Source organism: Montipora foliosa, chromosome 2, assembly GCF_036669935.1.
Source record: "Montipora foliosa isolate CH-2021 chromosome 2, ASM3666993v2, whole genome shotgun sequence".
NCBI lineage: Eukaryota > Metazoa > Cnidaria > Anthozoa > Scleractinia > Acroporidae > Montipora > Montipora foliosa.
The window spans coordinates 39,594,778-39,619,777 of NC_090870.1; the positions used below are offsets into that span (position 1 = coordinate 39,594,778).

Genomic DNA, 25,000 nt, shown 5'->3' on the forward strand with positions numbered 1-25,000 from the left:
AGAAGGACGAAGCAAAAGGCAAATTTAATTTACAAATGCGTTAATAAACTGCCCCAAATTATCTTTGTAACATGTTCACTCCGAGAACTCTGTCCTTTGATCTTCGAGACGCAAGCCAAAAATTGTACTTGCCGAAACCAAGAACTGACTACCTGAAGCATAGCTTCAGTTATAGCGGAGCTTCTCTTTGGAACGATCTTCCTGAGGATATCCGCAATACAAAATCTCTACGCAATTTTAAGAGAAGAATTGATAACTGACTCTGTGTATCGGACTCCCACACGGCAAATATGTAAACCAGTTAATAGAAAATTTTACTTACGATGAATTTCTTATTTGTTTTCTATTGTCATACTGATATTTTACCGTGTTTTAAATAGTTTTCATTCATTCATTCATTTGATCTTACTCAAAATGATTAACATCTCCAAAAAATGCATAGCACTGTAACATAGCATCCTGAAATTTGCCATGGGGAAGTAATCAATCATTAACCCTGAGGGGGATTGTGCCTTTGGCCTTTGAATGTAAGTTGCCCAATTATTGATTACTCCAACAATCTGACAGTAACTGTACTCTAAAGGTACAGTGTAACTGAGAACACTGCATGTACAGTAAAAGCATGACACACCTTCTGAAAACGCTGTACTCTGGATGATAATCACAAAAAACAAATTCAGTACATTAGTGTCATTATCTTCCTTCCTAGATCTTTCTTTCGATCAGCTTGAAACACAGTCGCATTGTGGCTTTCTCAGCAAGGATGACTTTGTGCATGGAAACCAAAATACAGGAAACTGGGATCTAGGTGTTAAGCTACGAGTCTCTTTTATTTCTTTGTACAAATAGCTCTTAATTTACATGTACATGTCCCTTATTATTATCTGTAATTGTAAATTCAAAATGCCTACATGCGGTCTTCCACGGTAAAAAAAATTACATGTACCTTTGATTGGTTGGTTTGCTTGCCTTTAGCCAAAAAGATCCTGGAAATTGGTCCAAATGGACGAAAGAGCTCCATGAGATCGGATTCTCTGGTGTTTTCTGATAGGTTAGTCACACGAATGTTGGCTGATTCATCTGTAGAAAGGCAATTAAACCCATTCAGAACCAGTACTACTTACACTTTATAATAATTTTGTTTTGCAAATAGTCAACAGTAATTGTTTCCTGGTCTACCAATACTGTACATGTACCTCTTTGTGAGCGTGGCATTGTTTCTCCTCGTCTGTTTGCTGCTCCCTCGCGTAACCCAGGAGCAATATACTTCCCTATTTTGGCTGCGGCTGGCTGTTCTCCAGTGCTGACTGCTGGTGCTCCTGCTCCTATTCGTCAGTACAAAGGGATTAAAGGGATTATAATGCCTTAGCAGAATGTTACAATGAAAGAAAACTAATAGGCTGTATACATGTAATCTTATGGTGTGGCTATTTAACAGCTACGTAGGAGATAAAGTCAATAGTTTTACAATGATTAAAAACAAGTCCTAAATTCATGACTTGTATAACCAAAACTACAGCTGATAGAGTCATGCTATTTCAGTCAAACTTCAAAACCCTACGTAAAATACATCTTTGCATCAATCAAGACCAAAAAATAATGCTGTAGTTTTGTTCACTGGTTGCCAAGAGCCACTGGACTGCTCTCAACCTATTCTTTGTCATTTGCATCCATGGATGGAGAGGATGGAAATGGATTGAAACTTGGAGATGGTGTTTGCAGAAAGTCGCCAAAACTTAAATACAAGTAGCTCTTAGTGCAATAAATATATTCCATACCTTGTCAGTGGGTTGTCAGGAGTGGGTTGACGTGTGCGCTTAAGTACTAATTTAGATTTTACCCATTTGAGTTTGAGTTTTGACCTAAAAACAGCAAATTTAGCATGACATGTACAGTGCCCCTTTAAGCAAGAAAGACGTAAACAATCAACAGAGTTGACTTTACCAGTGGCAAGCTTAGATTCAGTGACTTGGCTTTGTATGACCTCTACCTAATTAAAAAAAACTAAAATGAGACATGTATTGTAAGTGGTTTGAACAAGGGAGTGAAATTTGCAGCACTAAAATGGTGATTTTATTGGCTGGCTTTGCGAGCACTCCGAGTGGAAGTCATCTTTAGAGTTGTTTTCAGGAAAGCCATTGGTTGTAAAAACTAGAAAACTAGTTCATTATGATCCTTCTTTTTTTTAAGTGAATAGGTTTGTCTATTTTATGTCTTTTCTGTGCAGGTTGCGTTGTTGGTTTTGGTCACATTAAAAATAAAATGTTGGTCAGACCTCAAGTTACAAGCAATTCAATATTGGGAATTGTTGTTGGGAAATCAGCCAAAACACTGGCTAAGAGAATCAATGGTTGTGAAATTGGCCAAAACATTTTGGCTTTTATGTACAGTGTGCAGTTATCTTTGCACATTTATCCTTCCTCGATCAGTTTATCCTGGAAAAAATACATTGTAAATGTTGAATTTTGTGCCATTAATATCAAAACTCCAATTCGTCAACAGAACATATGCATGTATTACATTTTACTCCAAATCCCCGTGGATGTTCATTAATCATAGTGAGATTTCACAAAACACTAAACTGCCAAATTACTTGTATCATAATACTCTTACAGTAATACCTCCTTGTTTGTTGTGAGGATTAGAAACACATCATCAGTAACTGTTGTTGTTGTTGATGATGGATTTGGCCCAGGGCCATCATTCTTAGCGTCTCCAAACTTCAACTTCCACAACTAAATAAAAAGAAGTATTTAAAATATTTTGCGAACTGTAAATAACTATTTGAAATGTAACAGGTAATAGTGCAGGGCTTCTCTCTTGGACTGAAAATATATAGAATTATTTCAATTATGACTTAAGTAATCACAACTGTCCAACATTTTATTTTTTTCGAAAAACTCCTTCACACTACAATGTACAAATGTGTACTACAGTGTACAATGTGTGTATGTATGTATTGGTAGTGAAGGTATATACTTTTACTTAACTTCAGGCACAGAGCAAGGGTTCATAAAGTATCTTGGATGATGCTATTACATTTTATAATAAAGTTTCAATATAACGCGCACTCTGAATGAACAGAGATGTAGGTAAACTAACTGAGATAATTTCGTCCAGGTTGAATGCAGGTATAATATCAGTAACACCAGGATAAATTAATATTTCATGCCGACGTTTCTACATTTAACATCCTTTAGGCTTTAATTGTGACACAGCCATTTAGCCACTGGAATTGGGAACAATTTGTTTGGTCAGTTGTAAAGTTAATTGACGTTGAACACAATTTTCACTCAACTGCATACCATCTCATTGCTTAAAGGTGACAAGATTTGAAAGACTTGCAGTCGCATTAAGGTAGAGCATTCACGATTGGAACAATCGTCTGTATTTCCTGTCCGTCGAAACTTCCGAGATCGTGATTAAGAAACCAACCCAGTTACGCAGCAATGTTGGACTATTCAATTGTCTCTCTAAATCAGGAGTGCTCAACGGCCAAATTTTTGAAAAAGGTTTATTTTTCTCCCAAACAACAAACTGACAACTGTCAAGCGTACCCTGCGAGCAGAGTCTCTTTAGATCTTTTATCTAGGAAGATCGAAAGAGGCTCTCTGCTCGCAGGGTATGTCAAGCGATACTTTCTTAATAATTAATTTTCGTGGGAAAAAATATCCGCTCTTCAGCGTCATCAACCTTAAGTCTATAGTATCCCTTTTGCCAGCAAGCAACTTTATTGAGGACCATAATTGTAATGTATTGATAACCTTTTAACCGGAAATAACTCTAGTTTTCATACCGGAAGTCCATAGAAATCGCGGGCTTACTTAGACTCATGGGAAATGTGAAATCATGCTCTTCTGTGTGTCATGAAGTGCGAGTGAAGTAAAGTTCACTGTTGTGTTTAGTTCAATCTGTGTGATTCGTTGGCCATCGGTACGCAATCTTTACATTGGCGACGAGGATTCGATTCGTTTTGTGAGGTAGGGGATATTTTGGGCGCCATTTGCGTAGAGCCGGATCTGAGTATTTTGTCAGGAGGATAATGACAAGCAGTGCACCTTCGATAACACAAACCCAGTCAGCCGCCGCGTTTGTTCCTCGATGTGGCCAGTATTCCTCCTTTCAACCCGAAGGAAGACCCCAACACTCTCACCCTTCGTTGGAAGTTGTGGAAGTGCTCATTTAATTTGCATTTAGTTGCTAAAGGGAAAATGAAGGATGCACAGAAAACTGCGTTGCTGTTACATACTTGAGGATTGAACTTGCAGGAACTCTACTGTACGTTAGTGCCCGGAACGGATATCGTATCGTTCACTGAAAGTATACGGTGTTGCTGGTTGGTTTTTTTTTCGTCCCAGTTGAATGTTCCGTTCGAAAGGTATCGGTTTAGGCAAATGGAGAAAAACTTCGGGACAGTCGGTTGATCGGTTTGTTTGTTGGCTGCGACAGAAAGCGATCATCTGCGAGTTTGAAAAAGTTGATGAAGCGATAAGAAATCAGCTTATTAAGAGGTGCAGGGACTCCAGACTCCGCCGTAAGTTCCTGGAAAAATCAAACGCAACCCTGAAGGATTTGCAAAACCTAGCTCGTGTACAGGAGGCAGTAAATATGCAGGTCAAGGCCATGGATCAGTTAAGCTTGTCAGGCCAGATGAATGCTGTCTCGTTCGGCAAACCTCAAAATACGGGGAAAGGTAAAGGGATCGCTCAAGGCAGAGAGAGAGGAAATAAGTCTGGTAAACATTCTGGTGGTTGCCAGGGTGCAAAGGTGATGAGATGTTTCCGTTGTAATTACAGTGACCACATCGCACGTGATCGGAATTGTCCAGTTCGCAACCAAAAGTGCAATACGTGCGGGGAAGTTGGACATTTTGCTATTTGTTGCAAAACAAAGGAACGCAAAGCTCCCTCTCAAGACTCTGAGAAAAGGAGAGCCTCCGGGGGCAGAGCATATCAAATGTCAGAAAATTCAGCTACTGGTGCCCAAGATTACTATGCGTTTGCAGTTGGAGCTGGTGCGTTTGCAGGTGGTAGTGAAGTTGACTTGAAGGTTGGAGGAGTTATGTTACCTGTAGTACTTATTGACTCAGGCGCTTCGTGCAATGTGATTGATCTGACGACCTGGGAAGCAATGAAGAAAGAGAGTGTACAATGTGATTCCAAGAAATCAAGCAAAAAGTTATTTGCTTATGGTGAAAAGTAGCGTATTGAATTGTGTTTGAAATTGTGTGTGGGGCCAATGGCAAGACGTGTGTTGATGAATTCACAGTTGTTAAGGGTCCAGGCAGATCTCTACTGGGAAAGAGCACTGCGGAGAAATTGGAAGTGTTGAGGGTTGGTCCCATGAAAGAAGAGATATGTTCATTAATGACAGAGGGCAATGGTGCGCAGAAGTACGCAGACGTTTTCACAGGGGTTGGGATGCTGAGGGATTTCCAGCTGAAGCTTCATGTAAGTGATGATGTCGCACCTGTCGCACAACCGGTACGGAGGCTACTATTTGGACTGAGAAGCAAGGTTGACAAGACGTTGGACGAGTTGTTAGCCAAGGACATCATCGAAGAGGTGTCACAAAAACCTACTGAATGGGTGTCGCCATTGGATGTGGTCCAAAAGGCAGACGGCGATATCCGGATTTGGGTGGACAGTCGCAAAGCGAATATAGCATTAGAGAGGGAGAGACACCCCATCCCTATGATTGAGGAAGTGTTATATGATCTTGGTTCAACTGTGTTCTCAAAACTTGATCTGAAATGGGGTTTTCACCGAGTGGAACTTGATGAAAAATTGCACGATATTACAACATTTGTTACACACCGCGGCTTGTACCGATACAAATGTTGGATGTTTGGAATAAAATCAGCGCCCGAAAAGTACCAGAAAATAGTTTCGGATGTTTTGCAGGGGTGTAGGGGTGTGGCTAACTTGACAGATGATCTGATTGTGCATGGTTGTGGTATTGAAGAGCACGACAGGAATTTGCATACTGCTTTAAAGCGGTTGGGAGAGAAATTATTAACTCCGAATGGAACGAAATGTCAGTTTCGCCTTCCCAAACTAACCTTTTACGGTCATGATCTGAGCAGCCAAGGTGTTACGCCCAGTGAAGAGAAGGTGGCTGCTATTATCAATGCAAGTCCTCCGCAAGATGCTTCAGAGGTCAGATCATTCGATCTTAGGAGTCTCCTAAGGAAGAATGAGCCTTTCGTTTGGGAAGAGGCACAGGAAAGGTCGTTTCAGAAGTTAAAAGAGCTTGCTGCAGGGGCCAGCACACTTGCATAATTCAGAGGGGACTGCAATACACGAATCATTGCCGATGCAGGCCCACAAGATTTGGGTGCGGTGTTGACTCAACGTCAAGATGAGGTGTGACGAGCAATCTCGTATGCATCCTGGAACCTCACTGAAGTAGAGCGAAGGTACAGCGAAACAGAAAAAGGAGCATTAGCTCTTGTATGGGCCTGTGAAAGGTTTAACATTTATGTATACGGACGCCAGTTTGAACTAGAAACCGACCACAAACCGCTTGAGTACATTTTTGGCAGGCTCTCTAAACCATCGGCGCGTATAGAACGATGGGCTCTAAGGTTACAGGGTTATGATTACAAGGTTGTTTACCCACCCCAAAAAGCAAACATTGCTGACGTACTTTCGAGGCTTACTCAAGTCAACCCCAAAGACACAAGCGGAGAGGAGATTGACTTTGTCATGGCAGTCGCTCAAGGAAGCTTACCAGTGGCACTCTCGGCTAAACAAGTGGAAGAGGTGTCTGAGAAAGATACAGAGATGGTTAGCCTGAGACAGTACTTTTTAAGCGGGGACTGGTCTCATTGTAGGATGTCTGCTTATTTGTGTGTCAGGAATGAGCAATGCGTGTTAGGAAAATTTGTCTTGCGTGGCACTCGAACTGTCATACCGGAGGCTCTAAGGGGAGAGGTCCCACGTCTTGCTCATGAGGGTCATCAGGGCATCGTAAAGATAAAGGCACGCCTCAGAACAAAGGTTTGGTGGCCAAAAATGGACTTAGACGCCGAACGAGTCTGCAAGTCTTGTCATAGATGCCAGGTTGTAGGGGATTTACAGCCTCCAGAGCCGATGAAATGAGTGGAACCACCTACCGGTCCTTGGCAGGATATAGCCATAGACTTGATGGGTCCTCTTCCGACGGGAGAAAGTTTGTAGTCGTGGACTATTTCAGCAGATTCTATGAGAAGGAAATCATGCGTTCGACCACATCCAAGAAAGTGGTAGATGTACTGAGACATATATTTTTAAGATATGGATACCCCTTTACTCTCAATTCCAACAATGGTCATCAGTTTTGCTGCGAGGAGTTTTAGACGTTCCTCTCAGACCACGGAATAGAACACCGGACATCTCCTCCGCTGTGGCCGCAGGCTGATGGGCACGTCGAGAGACAGAATATAACGCATCTAAAGGCTTTGAAAGTTGCTCACGTTGAAGGAAAAGAGTGGGGGGTAAGTAAGCACAGGAGTTACCCCTGCTTTCCTCATGTTCGGCAGAGAACTGAAAACTAAATTTCCAGAGCTGAAGAGAGCTGATAACCTGTTGAATGAGGGTGCAAGGGACAATGATTGGAATCACAAGTTGATCTACAAGGCATATGCTGACAACGGAGGAGGAGCTGTAGAAAATCCTGTGTAGCCTGGAGACCAAGTTTTACTAAAGAACACAAAAGCGTCTGGTAAGCTTGAAGCAACTTTTGAGAGCGAGCCATACACAGTGCAAACTAAGGAAGGCCTTGAGGTGACTGTTCAGTCGAAAGAGGGCGTGGAATACAGGCGGAACAGTTCTTTTGTTAAACGTTACAACCCACCAGAGGATACACGGGAGTTAACAGAAAATGTAAGTGAAAAGGCTGCTAGCTCAGCAGTTGGAGAGGTTGTAAGCATAGCTTTTGCCTCAACTTGGAAGAAAGTACAGTAACATCACGACCCAGTCGGACAATCAGAATGCCGGAGAAATACAAGGATTATGTACTTTATCAAGTAGACTCTGTTGACGCATTGAACCTGTGTTGAACTCTGGTAGACTTTGTTTAAGTTTATAGTTTAGTAGAACTGGGCAGTGTCCTTGTAGTTGCGCAGTCCGTGTGGAACGGTTTTTCATTCTGTGTATTTTGTTGACATTTCCCTTTCACTATACTTTGTTTCTAAAGAAAGGAAGGGATGTAATGTATTGATAACCTTTTAACCAGAAATAGCTCTAGGTTTCATACTGGAAGTCAGTAGAAATCGAGGGCTTACTTAGACTAATGGGAAATGTGAAACCAAGCTCTTTTGTGTGTCATGGCATGCGAGTGAAGTAAAGTCTACTTTTGCGTTTAGTTCAATCTGTGTGATTCTTTGGCCATTGGTACGCAATCTTTACAATAATCCAGCTAGGAGAGAACTTCCATCATTGCCTGAGTTGCCAGTTATACAAGATGTAGAGGTCTTGCCAGCCAGCCAGCAACTTTAAAAATGATAATGGCTCATTCCCAGCACCTCTTAATTGAGGACAAGAAGTAAAACCTGAATTAAGCTTACCTTTTTAAATATCTCTCTTTTCCAACAAATGTTTACTCAACGCATAAGCGTAATGATTCGTATTTCAGGAAGTCAAAGCAAGATAGCACGACTTCAGCTGATACTGAGTAAAACAATAAAGAATATTGTAAAACATTTTACACGGCTCTTTTAGTGGATAACTTAGTGCCATGGTATCTCTAAGATTTTATAAACGTTTACGTTTTCGCGTTTTAAAAGTACTTTTTAAACCAACATGGCGAACAATTCCATACAGTCAGCTCAATATGTAGAAGTCACAAACACATCCCCACAAGCCAATCAGTGAGGATGTTTTATGAGTTCTTAATAGAAGTCAACAACATATCGACGATGTTGAATTTGCAAGATCTTAGCAGAAGTCACAAACACATCACCCGATGTTCTGCAAGATCTATAGATTAGTCACAAACACATCGACGATGCTTTGCAAAATCTACAGAAGTCACAAACACATCATCAATGTTTTGCAAGTTCTACAGAAGTCACAAACACATTGACGTTGTTTTGCAAGATCTTAACAGAAGTCACAGACAAGCCGATGTTTTCATTTGCAAGATCTTAACAGAAGTCACAAAGACATCACCCGATGTTTTGCAAGATCTACAGAAGTGACAAACACATCACCGAGACAAAAAGGGTGTTGACGGACTGAACACAATTCCCACTTCCCGGGATGTTGTTGTACATTTCGCTCTCACAAGCATATCTTTTGAGGCCTCGTATATTTCCCTGAGTAAGGATTGATTCTATATCCAATACCATTTTGTCATTATTAGAACAATGGACCATGACGTAAAACACAATAGAGCTGCGTCCTAAAGGGATCCATTGAAATTAGAGGTTGTATTTAGTTGCGTCCTGACTGATTATTAGGCACCGATGGGTGATATTGTGTGACGAAGGGCCGTGGCGTCTTTTGCGCCTTTCGTCTCTGAGGGACTGTGCAATAATTATCTGGAAGGGGGGGGGGGGGGTTTCTAAGATTAATAGGGGGGGCTGAACTTAAACCAAAGCGCAGGGTAGGGGGTAAGATGTAATTTCTTAAACATTTGTAGGAGGGTTAGAAGTTAAACTGAGAGGTCTGATCTCAATCCATGGACTCAAGATAATGTATATTACATGTAAGCTAATCAAAATCAATTTTTGGAATCTTTCAGGAAATATTAATATTAACAGTTTCAAAACCTTGTACTAAAAATAAACAGTTTATCTCAACAATATTAAACATATATTAAAGAACTTGAGTTAAATCCCGAGTTGGTTTTGAACAAGCGCTTCCTCTTCCCCAACGAAGCATTTACAGGAAAGCAAGTCCCTCAGACAAGATTATGTGGAGCGCAGCTTCCAAGTTTTATTTATTGATAATGCAGACATACCAGAAGTAGTGTAAAGGTAAAGAGGGATGTAGGGAGGATCGGAGGTTGGGGAGGGAGGGGGGTTGAAAGTAATCTCCCCTCTAGACGGGGGTGGACAAGAAGTTATTTTAACTTTAATTCAGGGGGAGTGCAACTTTATTTTAAGGCCTACTTTGCTAATTTTAGAACCCCCCCCCCCCCCTCCAGATAATTATTGCAATTATAATTATTATTATAATTATCGCTTCCTTTCTGTGAATTTAACTTCCGAGAGGATAACATCAACCAGATGCCTGGGATAGCCTAGCTCTCACATGCAAACGAACTCTGAAGTTGCAATTGTTTTCCTCAAATGTTGAAATTGAAGAGTTGTTTCTGAATAGCCTGGGAGCCTCGCCCTTGATAAATCCTTTACCAGTATCTGGTATGTGGCAGGAGGAGAAATGTGTATACTGAAATGTCTCAGTCGATTGAAAGTGAGAGCGTACATCAAATATATTACTCATGTGTCCAGAAAGACTGTTTCTTTGTCAGATATTTCAGCCGCAAACTTTATGGTTGCATGGTGTCTGTTAGCATGCTCAATGGATTTGTCAAAATTCTTCCGTTTCAGTGTCCAAAGGGAGTACACGTTGTACGGTCGAGGCGGTGGCCACTCTTGTGATAAAGCACCGCCTTCGAAAGCTGTTTTGTTGCAATATTCACCGCCTGACGTTGCTCGCAGGACTGCTATCGCGTTTATGGTGGGTTGAGATGAGAGTTCAATCTTAGTCAATTAATTCTGATGTGGAATTGTGACCGTGGGAACATTTTATCCAGAAATATTTGACTCAAATTGGTGGCTCCTGAGAATTTAGTCTCCAGCCTTGGGATTTTATTATAACCGTTGACAACCCAGAAATTGAAAAATAGCTCAAATCGCGTCGGATTTGGAAAATAACCACACAGGAAGGAAGCTATCCACAATGGCAATGAGGTTAGGCTTTTTAATTATTTTTTTTTAATATAATTATCTTCTTAAGCTTTTTATCGGGATTCCCATACAAATCCTTCTATTTTTGTCAGCCATGCTCACACTGAGCTTGGGAATCCTGTGATTCCACAGGTCGCTCGTTGCAGGTCATTGTTTTACCTTTTTTAAAGTAACCAAAAACCCTCAATTTGGCTAACCCTAGGCCTAATTAGGGTTTTTAGGCCTAGGGCTAGCCAAATTGAGGGTAACGAGTAACCTGTGGAATGTGACCTGTGTTTTAGACCCGCCTTGGCCAGCATCAAACTGTGTGCGGAGCGGCTGTCTGGTATATCGGCTCCACTGAGCACTCCTGCTTTAAGAGTTTGGATGTAAATAAATTAGACCTATCCCATAAAATTTGAATCAAGTGAAGTTTTTGGGTAAACGAGCACGTTTAGCAAATAACGATTACACCAGAGCAAAACATTTAACCCGAAAGAGTCGAGACCAAATATGAATACGTGATGTCTCGAAAGCTATTAGTGGGTTTCAGCTTTCTGCATCATTTAATTTTGTTCCTTCAACATTTAATCACGGAGGAAACAATTACCTCAAACGGCGCCGTTTTCACATTAAACGAATTGACGAGTTGGAATAACAGCGAAGTAGGTGGACGAACTAAGATAAGATAACTTTAATTAGCTCTACATCTGTTAAATGAAACTAATATGTAACAAGAAATTATACGCTATACTATATACATGTTACATGTTATTTACACTAAAATATAAAATCATGTAAATCAGGACGATAAAATTACCAGACATGGAAATTAAGCCAGCCGCATAATAGCCTTAGCTTTTAAAATGTTTGGCACTTTCCCTAACAAAATGATGGTAATCTGTAATAGAACTTATGCTGGCTGGTAAATCATTGTACAAGTTTGCAACGGAGTCTTGAAATGTTCCTTTTAGCAGGGAAATCTGCAGAAGTGGTGCACTACTTGATCGTAAGGTGCGACTGGGATTATGTGTAGAGAGTGTCAGGTATTCAGGCCAGTTGTTGTTGTAAAGAGCACGATGTCCAAGTTTTAGAATATTCAGTTGAGTGTTTTCTAGTGTTGGTAGCCAGCCAAGTTTTAAAACATCTTCTTCTGAGCAATAACCACAAGCTATACTTGACAAGCTATACATGACAATATACTTGACAATAGGCGGATTGTCGAGGCTCTTTCCTAATATGATTCTGATCTGCTATGATAGGGTAACCAACGTTGTTACAAAGAATATAGTCAACTGTGATCACTGCCATCATAAAATATACGCCTTCGCCTGTGCAACAACGCTGAGTGTCTCATTTGTTGTCACAGTTATGAAAACCACAAGCTATACTGAACAATGCGTGATGATCCACCTCAACAATAATTACTCGACCCCTACAATGCAGATGAAACAATATTGTAGAAAAATTGCTCTTTCTAGACAGCATAACCATTACCGTAAATTACCATAAATTTCGCAACAAAAAATTGTTTTTATTTGTTCTTAAAACTGTCATAAAAGGTCTGAGTGAGACAAGACTGTCACAGTCCCTATGCAAAGTTAGACTGGGTAACTAAAGCTTCACATTGCATTGAAAAAAAGGTTTATCCGAAAACTGCATCGTGGATCTAAGGTATAGAATATAAGAAGTGTAAAGCAATATTCTTACAAAAACATCATCAGGTAAATACAAAGTGAGCAGAGTCGAGAAATTATAAGGAGAATTAACAAAGGATCAGGATAGTTGCAAGCCTCTAGATGCCTCCAAGCCTGCATGGCTTTAACGAAGCCTTTTGTTCCCAATGAGCAACGCCTCCTCACTATACACAGGCTTAAAGGCACCTAGATACTTGCAACTATTCTGATCTTTTGGTAATCTCTCTATAATTTTTCGACTCTGCTCGCTGTGTTATTCGCCTGATATTTTCCTTGTAATAAAGACGACGTATTCCGTTACAGCTTTTATCTTCTCTCCTGCAGCTTCATTATCTTTTCTCCTTACATTATTTCAAGTTGCATCATTTCAAGTTGTCGGATGGCAAATGTTTTCAAATTGCATGTTGGACTATGTACGCATTGCGCGCCTTGCGTAACTATTTTGTAGAAGTTCTAAGGTTCTGCGCATTATTATAGGCTACATGGAGCCTCCTGTTTTCTCAAGTTGAATGTTAGGTGGCCGGGTGATTGAGAGAAATGCCTAAGGCAAAAATATATTATATCAGACAAAGCCTTCGCGCTGTCATTTTGGAACCAATAGCATCTCTCCATGCATCAATAGACACCTGCTTTCCAATGCTATTTCATTTTGGTAAAGACTCTGGCAGTGGTGACTCTGGTTGCCGTCGCTAAGTTTTTGGTCAACGTTCTCCTCACAACCAAGACAATGAAAAATCTTGTAGTTATTGTGTCTGCTTTTCGTTTGCGCTAAATTCGTGGCTGCAGGTTAGTATGCTTCTCTTATGGTTTAACGATTCTAACGATTGATAGCTAGCGACGTCAGGCGTAGTTAGTGCAACACAAATGCCAACCACATGTTCCTCAAAGAAGAAGAACAAGAAGAAGAAGAAAAAAAAACTTTTAGCGAAGTAAGGGAAGTCGCGTTAGTGCAAACGCAGGTACTTGAGCTTGATGCAAAGTGAAATGGGTGTTGCATGCCAAGAACTTGGAATCTTGTAGGAGACAAATTCATAAATCACCTTTACAATTCTCAGGTCTGTACAGTACAGCGTTTCTGAGTTACCTAATAGGAATTAAATTCTCTTGTTATATATAAGGGAAATTTGTTTCCCAATAGAGGAAGATGGAGTAAAATTTCAAAACATGGGAAATTAACGCGTCTGGTACACCGAAACAACAGAATTTGTTGAGAATAGGAACGAATTTATTTTAACATCAACTGTAAAACTCCAAAATACAACCAATTCTCGTGCAATTGTCCTTTAAAATGTATAGCCGGTTCGAGCGTTCTTCGCAGTGTCCATGATCCCGAATTCAAGGAGTAGACGTAAACTGTTCTTTTGACGGCGAACACGAAGAAATTGCAGTTGAAGTACAGTAAACTATTTACTAATATGAAAGATTGATGAGAAATAAAAAGTGCTCGAATAAAATCTATTGCTTGGCTAGGTGTCAAGGACGCGGAAGTTAACGCGCTACTTACAATATGCGAAGTTAGATATAAAAGTATTCAGGCATGTCTTTGAGGCTTTATGGTCAAATTTCACAGCTCAATTCTGTTTGTCTCACAAATTCCAAACAGAATAATATTCAAATTTAACCATAAAGCTTCGTAGCCATGTGTCGATATTGATTTATCGAAATTAACGCGATTTAAATTTTATACGAATGTTTGAAATTCGCGATAATTTCATGAAAGGTTAATTTTTTATAATAAGGTATTTGTCGAAGCGTTTCACGCAACTTATAGAGTTTGTATGGAGACACCATGTTGGTGAATCATATGGCGGCCGGTAATAAACAAAACATCTGGAGTTCACTTTGTTATGAGAGCGCTTATAAACTACATGTGTATGAACATATCACGGCCCCGTCTTACCACACACCAACGCCTAAATACCAAAGCCACACACTTTTCGCAAAACGTAGGAACATAGATTTCGGTGTGGCAGTGCGGCCGCTTTTTACAGTAAATTGGGGGTGTGTAAATAATTCCCGGAGATAATTTTGTGACCATACATCACGCTACTCACAAAATGAAATACCGTATTATAAACCTGCTGTTAGTTGTCGTGGTTCATTCGTAGAATTTGTTTAAAATAAGAAGCCAGATGTATGAAGAAAATGGCCGTCTCATCGACAAAAGATGCGAAATAGACCTTTTTCGCTTGTACATTTTGTTTTCCCAATACAGATCATGTGATAATACTTAGGAGGTTTGGTCCTTTGTTTTGTTGATTAAAAAGAGTGCATGCAGACATATTCATGCTTGCATCCACTCTTTTTAATCAACAAAACAAAGGACCAAACCTCCTGAGTATTATCACATGATCTGTATTGGGAAAACAAAATGTACAAGCGAAAATGGTCTATTACACTAGAAAAAATAATCATTTCAAAGTCTGCCAGAAGCAAGCCAAATTACTCTGGAAAAAAATTTATATCAAAACCCAAACTGGATTAACCTTTTTAATGGCACGTGGGAAATATTCTATTGAAAAATAATTTCAAAGATTCAGATCAGTTAAGTAAACAGCCAAAGCTCCAGCTATTATATTAGCTATTACATTAATATTGATAATAGCTAGAGCTACTGGCTCTCACTATTATAATATTTCATTTCTTCATGCCATATTTTTTTACTTTCCAGTTGTTAGTATGTGACATACTTATTTCAGTAAGATGTTCGAATTTAAACAGACGTGTAATGAGCAATGAGCCAGGGGAAGTGCTGGATCATTTTCCAGCCAAGAACTAATAGATTTACGCACAAGACCGCCAGCAAGAATTAATTCGTAAATAAATTCCCAGCAAATTATTTCTTCTGAGACTTAACTTCCCAGCCAGCATCAAATTGGTCAAATTGGCGTGCGGAGCGGCTTTTTGGTATATCGGCTCCACTGAGCACTCCCGCTAAATCAACTCACTTCGGTCAAATTGATCAGTTTCTCTTTATTTCTTTCGTAGTAAGTTAATGTTATGCATATTTGATAGAACATCTTAAAAATATCTCGGCATGGTTACGTTCATGGTGTATTATTTTTGGGAGCCATTGTGACTCACCAATTCAGGTATTATATTAATTTTTTATTCTTTCCTAGCTCAAGCTCCCTTTACCAACATATGGCTCTAACAGGAGTAAATAACTCGCTTAATACAACACCGTGACGTTGGACCTGTACAAGGGTTAAAACACATCTCATGATGGAAGATTCGACAGCCACATCCAGTCAGATTCCATCCACGGAATCAGTAACGGCACTGGTTATTCTATCCGCTCTGGCTGCTCTAATCGGTAGCCTTGGAAACACACTTGTCCTTTTAGCAGTCTTTAAAAATGGCACTCTCCGAACAATACCCGACTATTTTATCACCAGTTTGGCATTTTCCGATTTTACAGTCTGTGCTCTTTTTCTGCCGATGTCAATTCACCGATTTTATCAAATGAACACAGAAGAAGACAATGATACGTTTGCTTTGACTACAAAATTCATTGGTCATATTTCCATGGTTGCATCAGCAACCAACTTGTTCGCAGTCACAATTGATCGAGTTATTGCAATAGGATTTCCATTCAAATACCTTGCTGTGGTGACAAAACGTAATGCTGCCATATCAATTGCAGTAGTCTGGATCATTTCGATGACATTAGGAGCTTTAACCACGGCGGACCTCATCTCCAGTTATGTCATTGGATTCTACTCGGGCATTATGCTATTCAACACGATAGCAATGTACATTTACTTATTTGTCACGGCAAAACGTCAGGAGAACAGAATTCAGGACATAATGACTCATATCTCGGACAGTGTAGCAGTGGAAAAAAAAGTAGCAAGAGCAATTTTCACAGTGGTGGGGATCTACACAATTAGTTGGTTGCCGACGCTTCTGCTCCCAATATTCGCCAACCCTACTTCAACAAAGTTTAAACAAGCATTTCCTTGGGTTAAATTAATTCTGGCGTGTAACTCTGCTCTTAATCCTTTTGTTTACTGCTTGAGAAGCCAAAAGTACCGCTTAGCATTCTATAAAATCCTGCACATACATTAACAGCGTCCGTAAGCTAGTCAATCGCTGGCACTGCTGGCCTAAGGTAACAATGAGAATACCATGCTGTCGCTGGTCAGTAACGCATGAAAATTCCATCATTTTGACTTGTCTTTTGCTAGATGTCTGAGCGTAGTTAACGGGCAAGAAATGGGACTGATGATATCAAACAATTGTCTTAGATTTTGGCAAAGACAGATTTCAGCCTGACGCAAACGCAATGCTAAAACTCTTGATGTTTCCTTTTGGTTCGCGTCATATACGCAATCATGATCAAAGCAAGAGAACAAAAACAAAAGCAAAAACAAAAACAAACAAAGGGATCATCAGCAAAACAATTCTAAACAGAGAGCAACACTTTTAATTCACTTTCCATGTATCAAGTTACAATGCGCATTTACTGTTGATTCGTAGAAGGTCTGCAAAGGAAAAAGAAAACAACTATTAAGAGATTGGCAAAAATTTTTCACCCAAAACGAAATGTTTTGCCCGATTACGATTTATGGAGCTTAAGAAACTACGACGTCGACAAGGCCGAGATTGGAAGAGAACAATACATTTGAAGTACCCCTGTGATTAAAAAGAAAATCACTTCCTTTTTTTCTTCAGATTTTGCTTAAAATCTTAATTGCAAACTTTTGAGCTTTGATTTTTATCCATAGGCAAATTACTCACGTTCAAAACTGACCAATTGGTCCTCAAAGGGTTGGATCCAGGGGAAAGTGGTGTCATTTACCCACTAGCTTAAAATCTCAGCTCGTGAATGTAGATTATTATATATGCAAAACACGAGTTTAAAAGTCTGAAAGTCCCGTGCTGCACATTAATTCTGCGGCGTACACACGCATTGCATCCTTAACACTAATGAACCTTTGACGTCATCTTCTCGTCGATCCAGCTCTCTCAAGAATATAAAGTTAGTAGTGGCGGACCATTAAATAGGAAAATCCCAGTAAAATAAACAGGTGTCTTTTTGAAATAGAGGCTTAAAATCTTTGGTCGCTTAATGTTTAGTTAACTTAGTTTTGAAATCTAAAAAAAAAAAATGATTTTTTTAGTCACAGGGCCACTTTAACTGGGGAAAAGAATGGCTGTGGCTCTACTCGCTCTGCGCATGCGGTTTTCATATCTTCTCCGTTCTCTCTCTTTATGCCAACGAGGACTTTTCTGATTGCCTGTTTAGTGATCCTAGGCCAAGAATTAAAATACTAGTAAAAAACAATGCTGATTTTTTTAAAAAATCCACTCACTTAGCCCACTCCACATTTAAGATGAGATGGTCATAACCAAATCCTTGAACACTTTGAATCGCTCGTGCAGCATCTTCACGATGAACAAAGTTGATGAATGCAAAACCCTGTATACAGTAAACAATGAAAACGTTCACCGTTTCACGCCGCCGCTGTAAATACACATACGTACATGGTAAACCACGGCAAATCAAGGACTCCAAGCACCTTGGATCCTTGATCCAGGAACAACTCATTTGCAGCTTTTATTTTCACTAAGGGTCAACATAACCACTGAACGGTTGGCTCAGTTGGTTGAACATCGGACTAATGCGCAGGACTCAGTGTTTTAAAATAACTGAGGAGAAAGTGCTTCCTTTGAAATGACATCTGCAAATGGTTAGACTCTTTAGTCTTCTCGGACAAGGACGATAAACCGTAAGCCCCATCTCACAGCCCTTCAATGTCCATAACCCTATGGGACGTAAAAGAACCCACGAACTATAGGAAAGATATCGTTGACGTCACCTATTGTTATTAATGTGCCAACCAGAGCCTCATTGGCTGTCAAAACAAAGAATCTTTTTTGTTCCTGTGGTTGGCGATTTGAATAACAAAAGCAATGTTTGTAAACAGATATCATCCCTATTGGGAAAGAGTAGGGCAAAGAGTTCCCAGTGTTGTGGTCTGTCCTCTGTGGTGTATCATGGTTAGGAGGGTAAATGCTCGGTCCGACCGAGATATTTAGCTACAACAAGCTACTGTAAAATCCGAGGGTAGAGAAAGATATATAATATGCATTAAATTGGAGGTGGAAAAAGACCCTCGCCAACCTTCCAAACAAAATTAATTCAGTACAATAGTGTCATTATCTTCCTTCCTAGATCTTTCTTTCGATCAGGTTGAAACACAATCACATCATGGCTTTCTCAGCAAGGATGATTTTGTGCATGGAAACCAAAATACAGGAAACTGGGATCTAGGTGTTAATAAAGTGCCACTATGACGAGAATCGCATATTTTCTATCGAAGCCATTTTAAGACATAAATAAGTAGCCTGCATGAGAAGAAAAATGCTCTTTACTATTTTAAAATATCTCTTTTTGTTCCAGAGAAATTCAAGTTTTTTTTTTTTAATATGCAAATTAGCCAAGTGATGACGTCATACACTCAACCAAATTTTGATCAAATACGTGTATGATGAAAAAGGATAACTCAGCCAATTTGCATCGGAAACGTTTTATTCTTTCCAGTAAGATTCTACTAAATGGGCTCCACAATTTAAGCTTAACAGTTTCGTTACCATGGCAACATACTGGGTTCCAGACCTCTCCAATTTTAAAGGCATTTCTGGCCACATTTGGTGTTCTATTTTCATATTTGCAAATTGTGCCTCATATTCATGATCCAACAAGCATATAAATATGTTAGCTTGAGTTTGTGGCCTTGTTTAACGTTTTTTCGAGCTGAAAATCACTTACATATTGAAATCAAGTGGGTGGGGACAGGAAAACAGTGAGTTGCCATGGGAACACAATGTTTACATCCGTAGGTGTGTTTTCTGTAGAATTATTAGCCTACCAAGTCGCAATGGTCTGCGCTGCAAATTGGCAAAGATAGCTCTATTTATATACTTGATGTAATATTGGGTTGAGTGTATGACATCATCGGTCATCTTATTTGCATATTTTACACATTTTTCAAACTTAAATATCTCCGGAACTAATGCAGGTATTTCCAAACCGTAAACGGCATTTTCATTCTTTCATAGAATTCCCTACATGCGGACTTCCACGGTAAAAAAATTACATGTACCTTTGATTGGTTGGTTTGCTTGTCTTTAGCCAAAAAGATCCTGGAAATTGGTCCAAATGGACGAAAGAGCTCCATGAGATCGGATTCTCTGGTGTCTTCTGATAGGTTAGTCACACGAATGGTGGCTGATTCATCTGTAGAAAGGCAATTAAACCCATTCAGAACCAGTACTACTTACACTCTACAATAATTTTGTTTTGCAAATAGTCAACAGTAATTGTTTCCTGGTTTACCAATACTGTACATGTACCTCTTTGTGAGCGTGGCATTGTTTCTCCTCGTCTGTTTGCTGCTCCCTCGCGTAACCCAGGAGCAATATACTTCCCTGTTTTGGCTGCGGCTGGCTGTTCTCCAGTGCTGACTGCTGGTGCTCCTGCTCCTGTTCGTCAGTACAAAGGGATTCAAAGGATTATAATGCCTTAGCACAATGTTACAATGAAACAAAAATAATAGGCTGTATACATGACGTCTGGCTATTTAATAGGAATGTACGAGATAAAGTCAATAGTTTTACAATGATTAATAACAAGACCTAAATGCATACAATTTTATAAACAAAACTACAGCTGATAGAGCTGCATTCAAGAAGTTTAAAGGGGCAGTGTCACACTATTTCAGTCAAACTTCAAAACACTATGTTAAATACATCATTCTTTGCAGATAAATCAAGACCAAAAAATAATGGTGTAGTTTAGTTGTCAAGAGCCACTGAAGTGCTCTCAACCTATTCTTTGTCATTTTGCATCCAAGGATGGAGAGGATGGAAATGGATTGAAACTTGAAAACACTGGCCAGTGATGTTTGCAGAAAGTCACCAAAACTTAAATACAAATAGCTCTTAGTGTAAAAAATATATTCCATACCTTGTCAGTGAGTTGTCAGAAATGTTGATGTGTGAGCTTAAGTACTAATTTAAATTTTACCCAGTTTTGACCTAAAAACAGCAAATTTAGCATGACAGTACCCCTTTAAGCAAGAAAAGACATAAACAATCAACAGAATTGACTTTACCAGTGGCGAGCTTAGATTCAGGAAGTTGGCTTTGTATGACCTCTAGTTGGTCCTTGTAAGGACACTTTGTGGTCCAATGGTCTCCCTTACAGTGACGGCACTGCACTATCTTCTGTGTGCTTTGACTTAACTTCTTGAGAGGGTCATCATCTTGTTGCTGGTCCTGAAAATCAATGGATTCATATACATGTATGTACCATCAGAAAGAAACTGATTGTAACCAACACCTCTACGTAATTGAAAAAACTAAAATGAGACATGTATTGTATTGTAAGTGGTTTGAACAAGGGAGTGAAATTTGCAGCACTAAAATGGTGATTTTATTGGCTGGCTTTGCGAGCACACAGAGTGGAAGTCATCTTTACAGTTGTTTTCAGGCAAGCCATTATTAATTTTGTGAAAACTAGAAAACTAGTTCGTTATGATCCTTCTTTTTTTTAAGTAAATAGGTTTGTCTATTTTATGTCTTTTCTGTGCAGTTTGCGTTGTTGTTTTTGGTCACATTAAAAATAAGATAATTTTATTGGTCAGACCTCAAGTTACAAGCAATTCAATATCGGGAATTGTTGTTGAGAAATCAATGGTTGTGAAATTGGCCAAAACATTTTGGCTTTCATGTACAGTGTGCAGTTATCTTTGCATTTTATCCTTCCTGAATTAGTTTATCCTGGAAAAAATACATTACATGTACATAACTACTGTATGTTAAATTTTGTGCCATTAATACCAGAACCCCAATTCGTCAACAGAACACATGCATACATTAAATTTTACTCCAAATCTCCATGGATGTTCATTAATCATAGAGAGATTTCACAAAACACTAAAACTGCCAAATAATTACTTGTATAATATACTCTTACAGTAATACCTCCTTGTTTGTTGTGAGGATTAGAAACACATCATCAGTAACTGTTGTTGTTGATGGATTTGGCCCAGGGCCATCATTCTTGGCATCTCCAAACTTTTTCCACAACTAAATAAAAAAGAAGTATTCAAATATTTTGCAAACTGTGAATAATATTTGAAAGGTAACAGGCTATAGTGCAAGGCTTCTCTCTTGGAAAATACATAGAATTATCTCAATTATGACTTACAATGTACATGTAAGTAATCACAACTGTCCAACATTTTCATTTTTTTTCAAAAAAATCCTTCACACTACAGTGTACAAATATACGAGTAAAAATTGGGGCCAGACTGTTTATAACAAAAATGGTATTATTATTAAACTTTATCACGAATAAATACAGCAGGCCAAGACCTTGCCAACAAGCCAGAAGGCAAGGGATTTCAGCCACAAGGACTTACTTATCTGCGAAAAAAAAAAGAGAGGAAAAACCAATGGTACTTTACCTTTCTCTTTGCTATTGTCTTTGAAACTCTCTTTGTTTCAATTTTAAAAGTCCTCACAATCTGTCAAATTGAAAAAAATCTATGCAATTAAAAGTACATAATATCCCAAAACTGCCATAAACAGAAACTGAAATAATTACCTTAAGAAGTTTCCCTTCTTCATTCCTCTTGAATTCAGTTACAACTTTAGTGTCTCCTTTAATGACCTCTGATATTGGGGGGAGATGATCTGAAAAGAGAACATGAACCAGCATTAACTTAATTGCATGTAATTGCATGACTGTACTGTATGTACTGTATGTGCAGTGCGGCCCAGTGGTTAGGGCACTTGCCTTGAGATCCAGGGATCTGGGGTTCAAGACGCATTCTGGCCACTGGTTTTGTTCCTGGTAGTCCCTGCTTCAACTTCTCAGCTGCAATTGAAAATCGCCAACTAGCTTGCCTCTGGCCAGTTGGGATTCTTAACAGTTGTTGTTAAATGTTCTGTTCTGTCGTGATTATGTTGGCCTTGAAAAGACCCTATGGGGAGTGGTCAGTTAAGTATGACCGTATGTATGTACATGTATTGGTAGTGAAGGTACATACTTGTACTTAACTTAAGACACAGAGCAAGGGTTCATAAAGTATCTTGGATGATGCTGTTACATTACATGTATTTTTATGATAAAGTTTCAAATTATATAACACGCACTCTGAATAGTTAAAACAGGGTGCTTTATGAGAGTAAAGATTCACGCCACTTGTAGGATTTGGAAAATAAAGTTTTGTGAAAATTTGAGCCGAATATGTGACGATATTAACGATTATTCTTTATTATACAGATTAAAACAAATAAAGATGCCGTGCCTGTTTTGAGGATCTCCTTCCCATAAATTTGACTGTATTTCATTCATACAACACAACGAACGTTCCAAACACAGTAGCAGTTTGTTTACCAGCCAGACCAGCCACACGCTTTAAGCAGCTTGTTTTCCAATTGTTCAGGTTTTCATGAGCAAAAATTCAGCCAGATTTTACTGAACAAACTTGCTTTTTGATCCCAATTTTAGACTAAAAGACTACTTGCACTCGTCTGTTAGCTTGCTTTGAACTTGCTTTTGATGGTTTCTCAACTTTGATGGTTGAGATTTTGACAGCTTTGGTTATGTTTAACCAATAAAATGTTCTGAACCATTCTAACAAGAATTGTGATTGGTCTGTTTTAGCATACTTTATGAGAGTATACTTGACAGTACGACTGACGCCACTCATAGGATTTTGAAAATAAAGTCTTCCAAATAAAGAAGCCTCGCCTTGCCTATCCAGTATACTGTATCTGTAACCACTTAGTGGTGTGCACAGAAACCACAAAGTCACAAAGAGTTCCCTCGAATCTTAGAACCTCCTGTAAAGGACACTTTTCACTGTTTAGGTTTCTGGTCAGGGTTTGATTACTCAACCTTTTTGGAGGCAAATGTACCGATAAACATGTATCAGTTACTGAGCCAATGAGTTCACATCAACTGGGAAAATCATCGACAAGACAAGAGGCCAACCACAGTCGCAGACAAACTAAAGACTTCTTTTTCAATAGCTTCTACCACTATTATGGCAGGAGTGGTTGCCGATCCAATACCCAGTAATACTGGTACATGTATCCATTTTACTGATCTCAAATGGATGGAAAAATTGAGTGAACTTTGGAGTACAAATGCCAGGATTCCAACCTGGAGCACTGGAATGTAGCTGATGAAGAATATCCACTAAACAACGTACTCACTCAAATTAACATAATTCATTATGAAGTCAAGATCTCAACCCAACAATGATGTCTGGAGTTTGTGTAATAAAATTATTACTGTTACATGTAGTACTGAGACACAGAACCATTAGTCATTGCCTTTGAATTAGAAATCAGTCAGTGTATAGGCCATTAGAAGCATCTTAGAATAATTATTAGCTGCATACATGTACATCAGGTCGGTCATACACACAATTACACGTACACTGTACATAGATGAGGCTGATGCTGACCTTGTTCTTGACGCATACCTACTGCTATCATGGAAATCGTGTTGTTGTATCGATATTTCGACAGTATTTCCACAAGAAAAGCATGGATAATATATGTATTGTGTGCGTGTAAACAAGGTTGCCAAAAGCCTCAATTCCTTCACTGGCCAGGTTACCCATCCTCAGTAGTAAAGATTATGGTACACAAGATTGTTTGTCAGTAAGAAAACCACAATCCGAATATTATTAACTTTGAAAAGTGTACCTTCTTCTCCTTCTTCCACTAAGTCAGCCCAGCTTGGCTTCTCACTGCCAAAAATACAGTATTCCAAATTTCAACTTCACATTATGTACATCAAAATGTATAAAAATATCATTATGTTACTGTAACTAAAATACAAATCAATATATAAATAAATAGAACAAATAAATAAGTAAATATTGCAACTCCTTCTTCCATTGAGTCAGCCCAGCTTGGCTTCTCACTGGCAAAAATAGAGTATTCCAAATTTAAATTCTAATTTTAACTTTATTGAATTCATTGCATGGTAAGGTATCAATCTACAATTAGTATCACCCAACTAGTGGAATAATTTAAATGATGCATTTTGATTGGCTACACTACTAGAGGACTATTAGTAAAAGTGCTCAAGTAGCGAAAAGCATGACGCTTTCTTTTGTATTATTCCCAAACAGATATATTTTCTATTTGCATTTGCTAACTATATTATTGCCTTTTCTGTCCGACTAGTTGGGTAATACTAAAACAATTAGACCCTTCGCCCTCAAGGGCTACGGGTCTAATTGTTAAATATGTCCATCAAAATGTATAAAAATGTCATACGTTACTGTAACTAAAATACAAATAAATATAAATAGAATAACTAAATAAGTATTGCAACTGGAGCAGGAGACAGGACAATGTCCCAGTTGATATCTTGCCCCCAAAACAACTA

The 25,000-nt window shown here is 39.0% G+C and overlaps 2 protein-coding genes and 1 long non-coding RNA gene across 3 annotated transcripts in view; 1 reads left to right on the forward strand and 2 right to left on the reverse strand.

The window, feature by feature from the left end:
- LOC137991649 (eukaryotic translation initiation factor 3 subunit G-like) overlaps positions 1 to 3,353 on the reverse strand; it is a 10,412-nt gene extending 7,059 nt beyond the window's left edge. Inside the window, exons 1-5 of the mRNA XM_068836702.1 lie at positions 3,306 to 3,353; positions 2,622 to 2,735; positions 1,945 to 1,990; positions 1,197 to 1,325; positions 947 to 1,080 (exon numbers count right to left, since the gene is read on the reverse strand). Coding sequence (XP_068692803.1) covers positions 947 to 1,080; positions 1,197 to 1,325; positions 1,945 to 1,990; positions 2,622 to 2,735; positions 3,306 to 3,353 — 471 coding nt within the window. The remainder of the gene's footprint in view (positions 1 to 946; positions 1,081 to 1,196; positions 1,326 to 1,944; positions 1,991 to 2,621; positions 2,736 to 3,305) is intronic.
- Positions 3,354 to 13,219: 9,866 nt separating this feature from the next.
- Positions 13,220 to 17,863, forward strand: LOC137993058 (uncharacterized). Its single transcript, XR_011121800.1, has 2 exons — positions 13,220 to 13,359; positions 15,696 to 17,863. It is a non-coding gene; the product is annotated as an uncharacterized lncRNA (long non-coding RNA).
- LOC137993056 (eukaryotic translation initiation factor 3 subunit G-like) overlaps positions 16,980 to 25,000 on the reverse strand; it is an 8,598-nt gene continuing 577 nt past the window's right edge. Inside the window, exons 2-10 of the mRNA XM_068838711.1 lie at positions 24,310 to 24,353; positions 22,193 to 22,281; positions 22,053 to 22,112; positions 21,568 to 21,672; positions 20,697 to 20,859; positions 19,936 to 20,064; positions 19,686 to 19,819; positions 17,892 to 17,998; positions 16,980 to 17,060 (exon numbers count right to left, since the gene is read on the reverse strand). Of these exons, the coding sequence (XP_068694812.1) occupies positions 17,039 to 17,060; positions 17,892 to 17,998; positions 19,686 to 19,819; positions 19,936 to 20,064; positions 20,697 to 20,859; positions 21,568 to 21,672; positions 22,053 to 22,112; positions 22,193 to 22,281; positions 24,310 to 24,353 (853 nt within the window). The 3' untranslated portion in view covers positions 16,980 to 17,038. The remainder of the gene's footprint in view (positions 17,061 to 17,891; positions 17,999 to 19,685; positions 19,820 to 19,935; positions 20,065 to 20,696; positions 20,860 to 21,567; positions 21,673 to 22,052; positions 22,113 to 22,192; positions 22,282 to 24,309; positions 24,354 to 25,000) is intronic.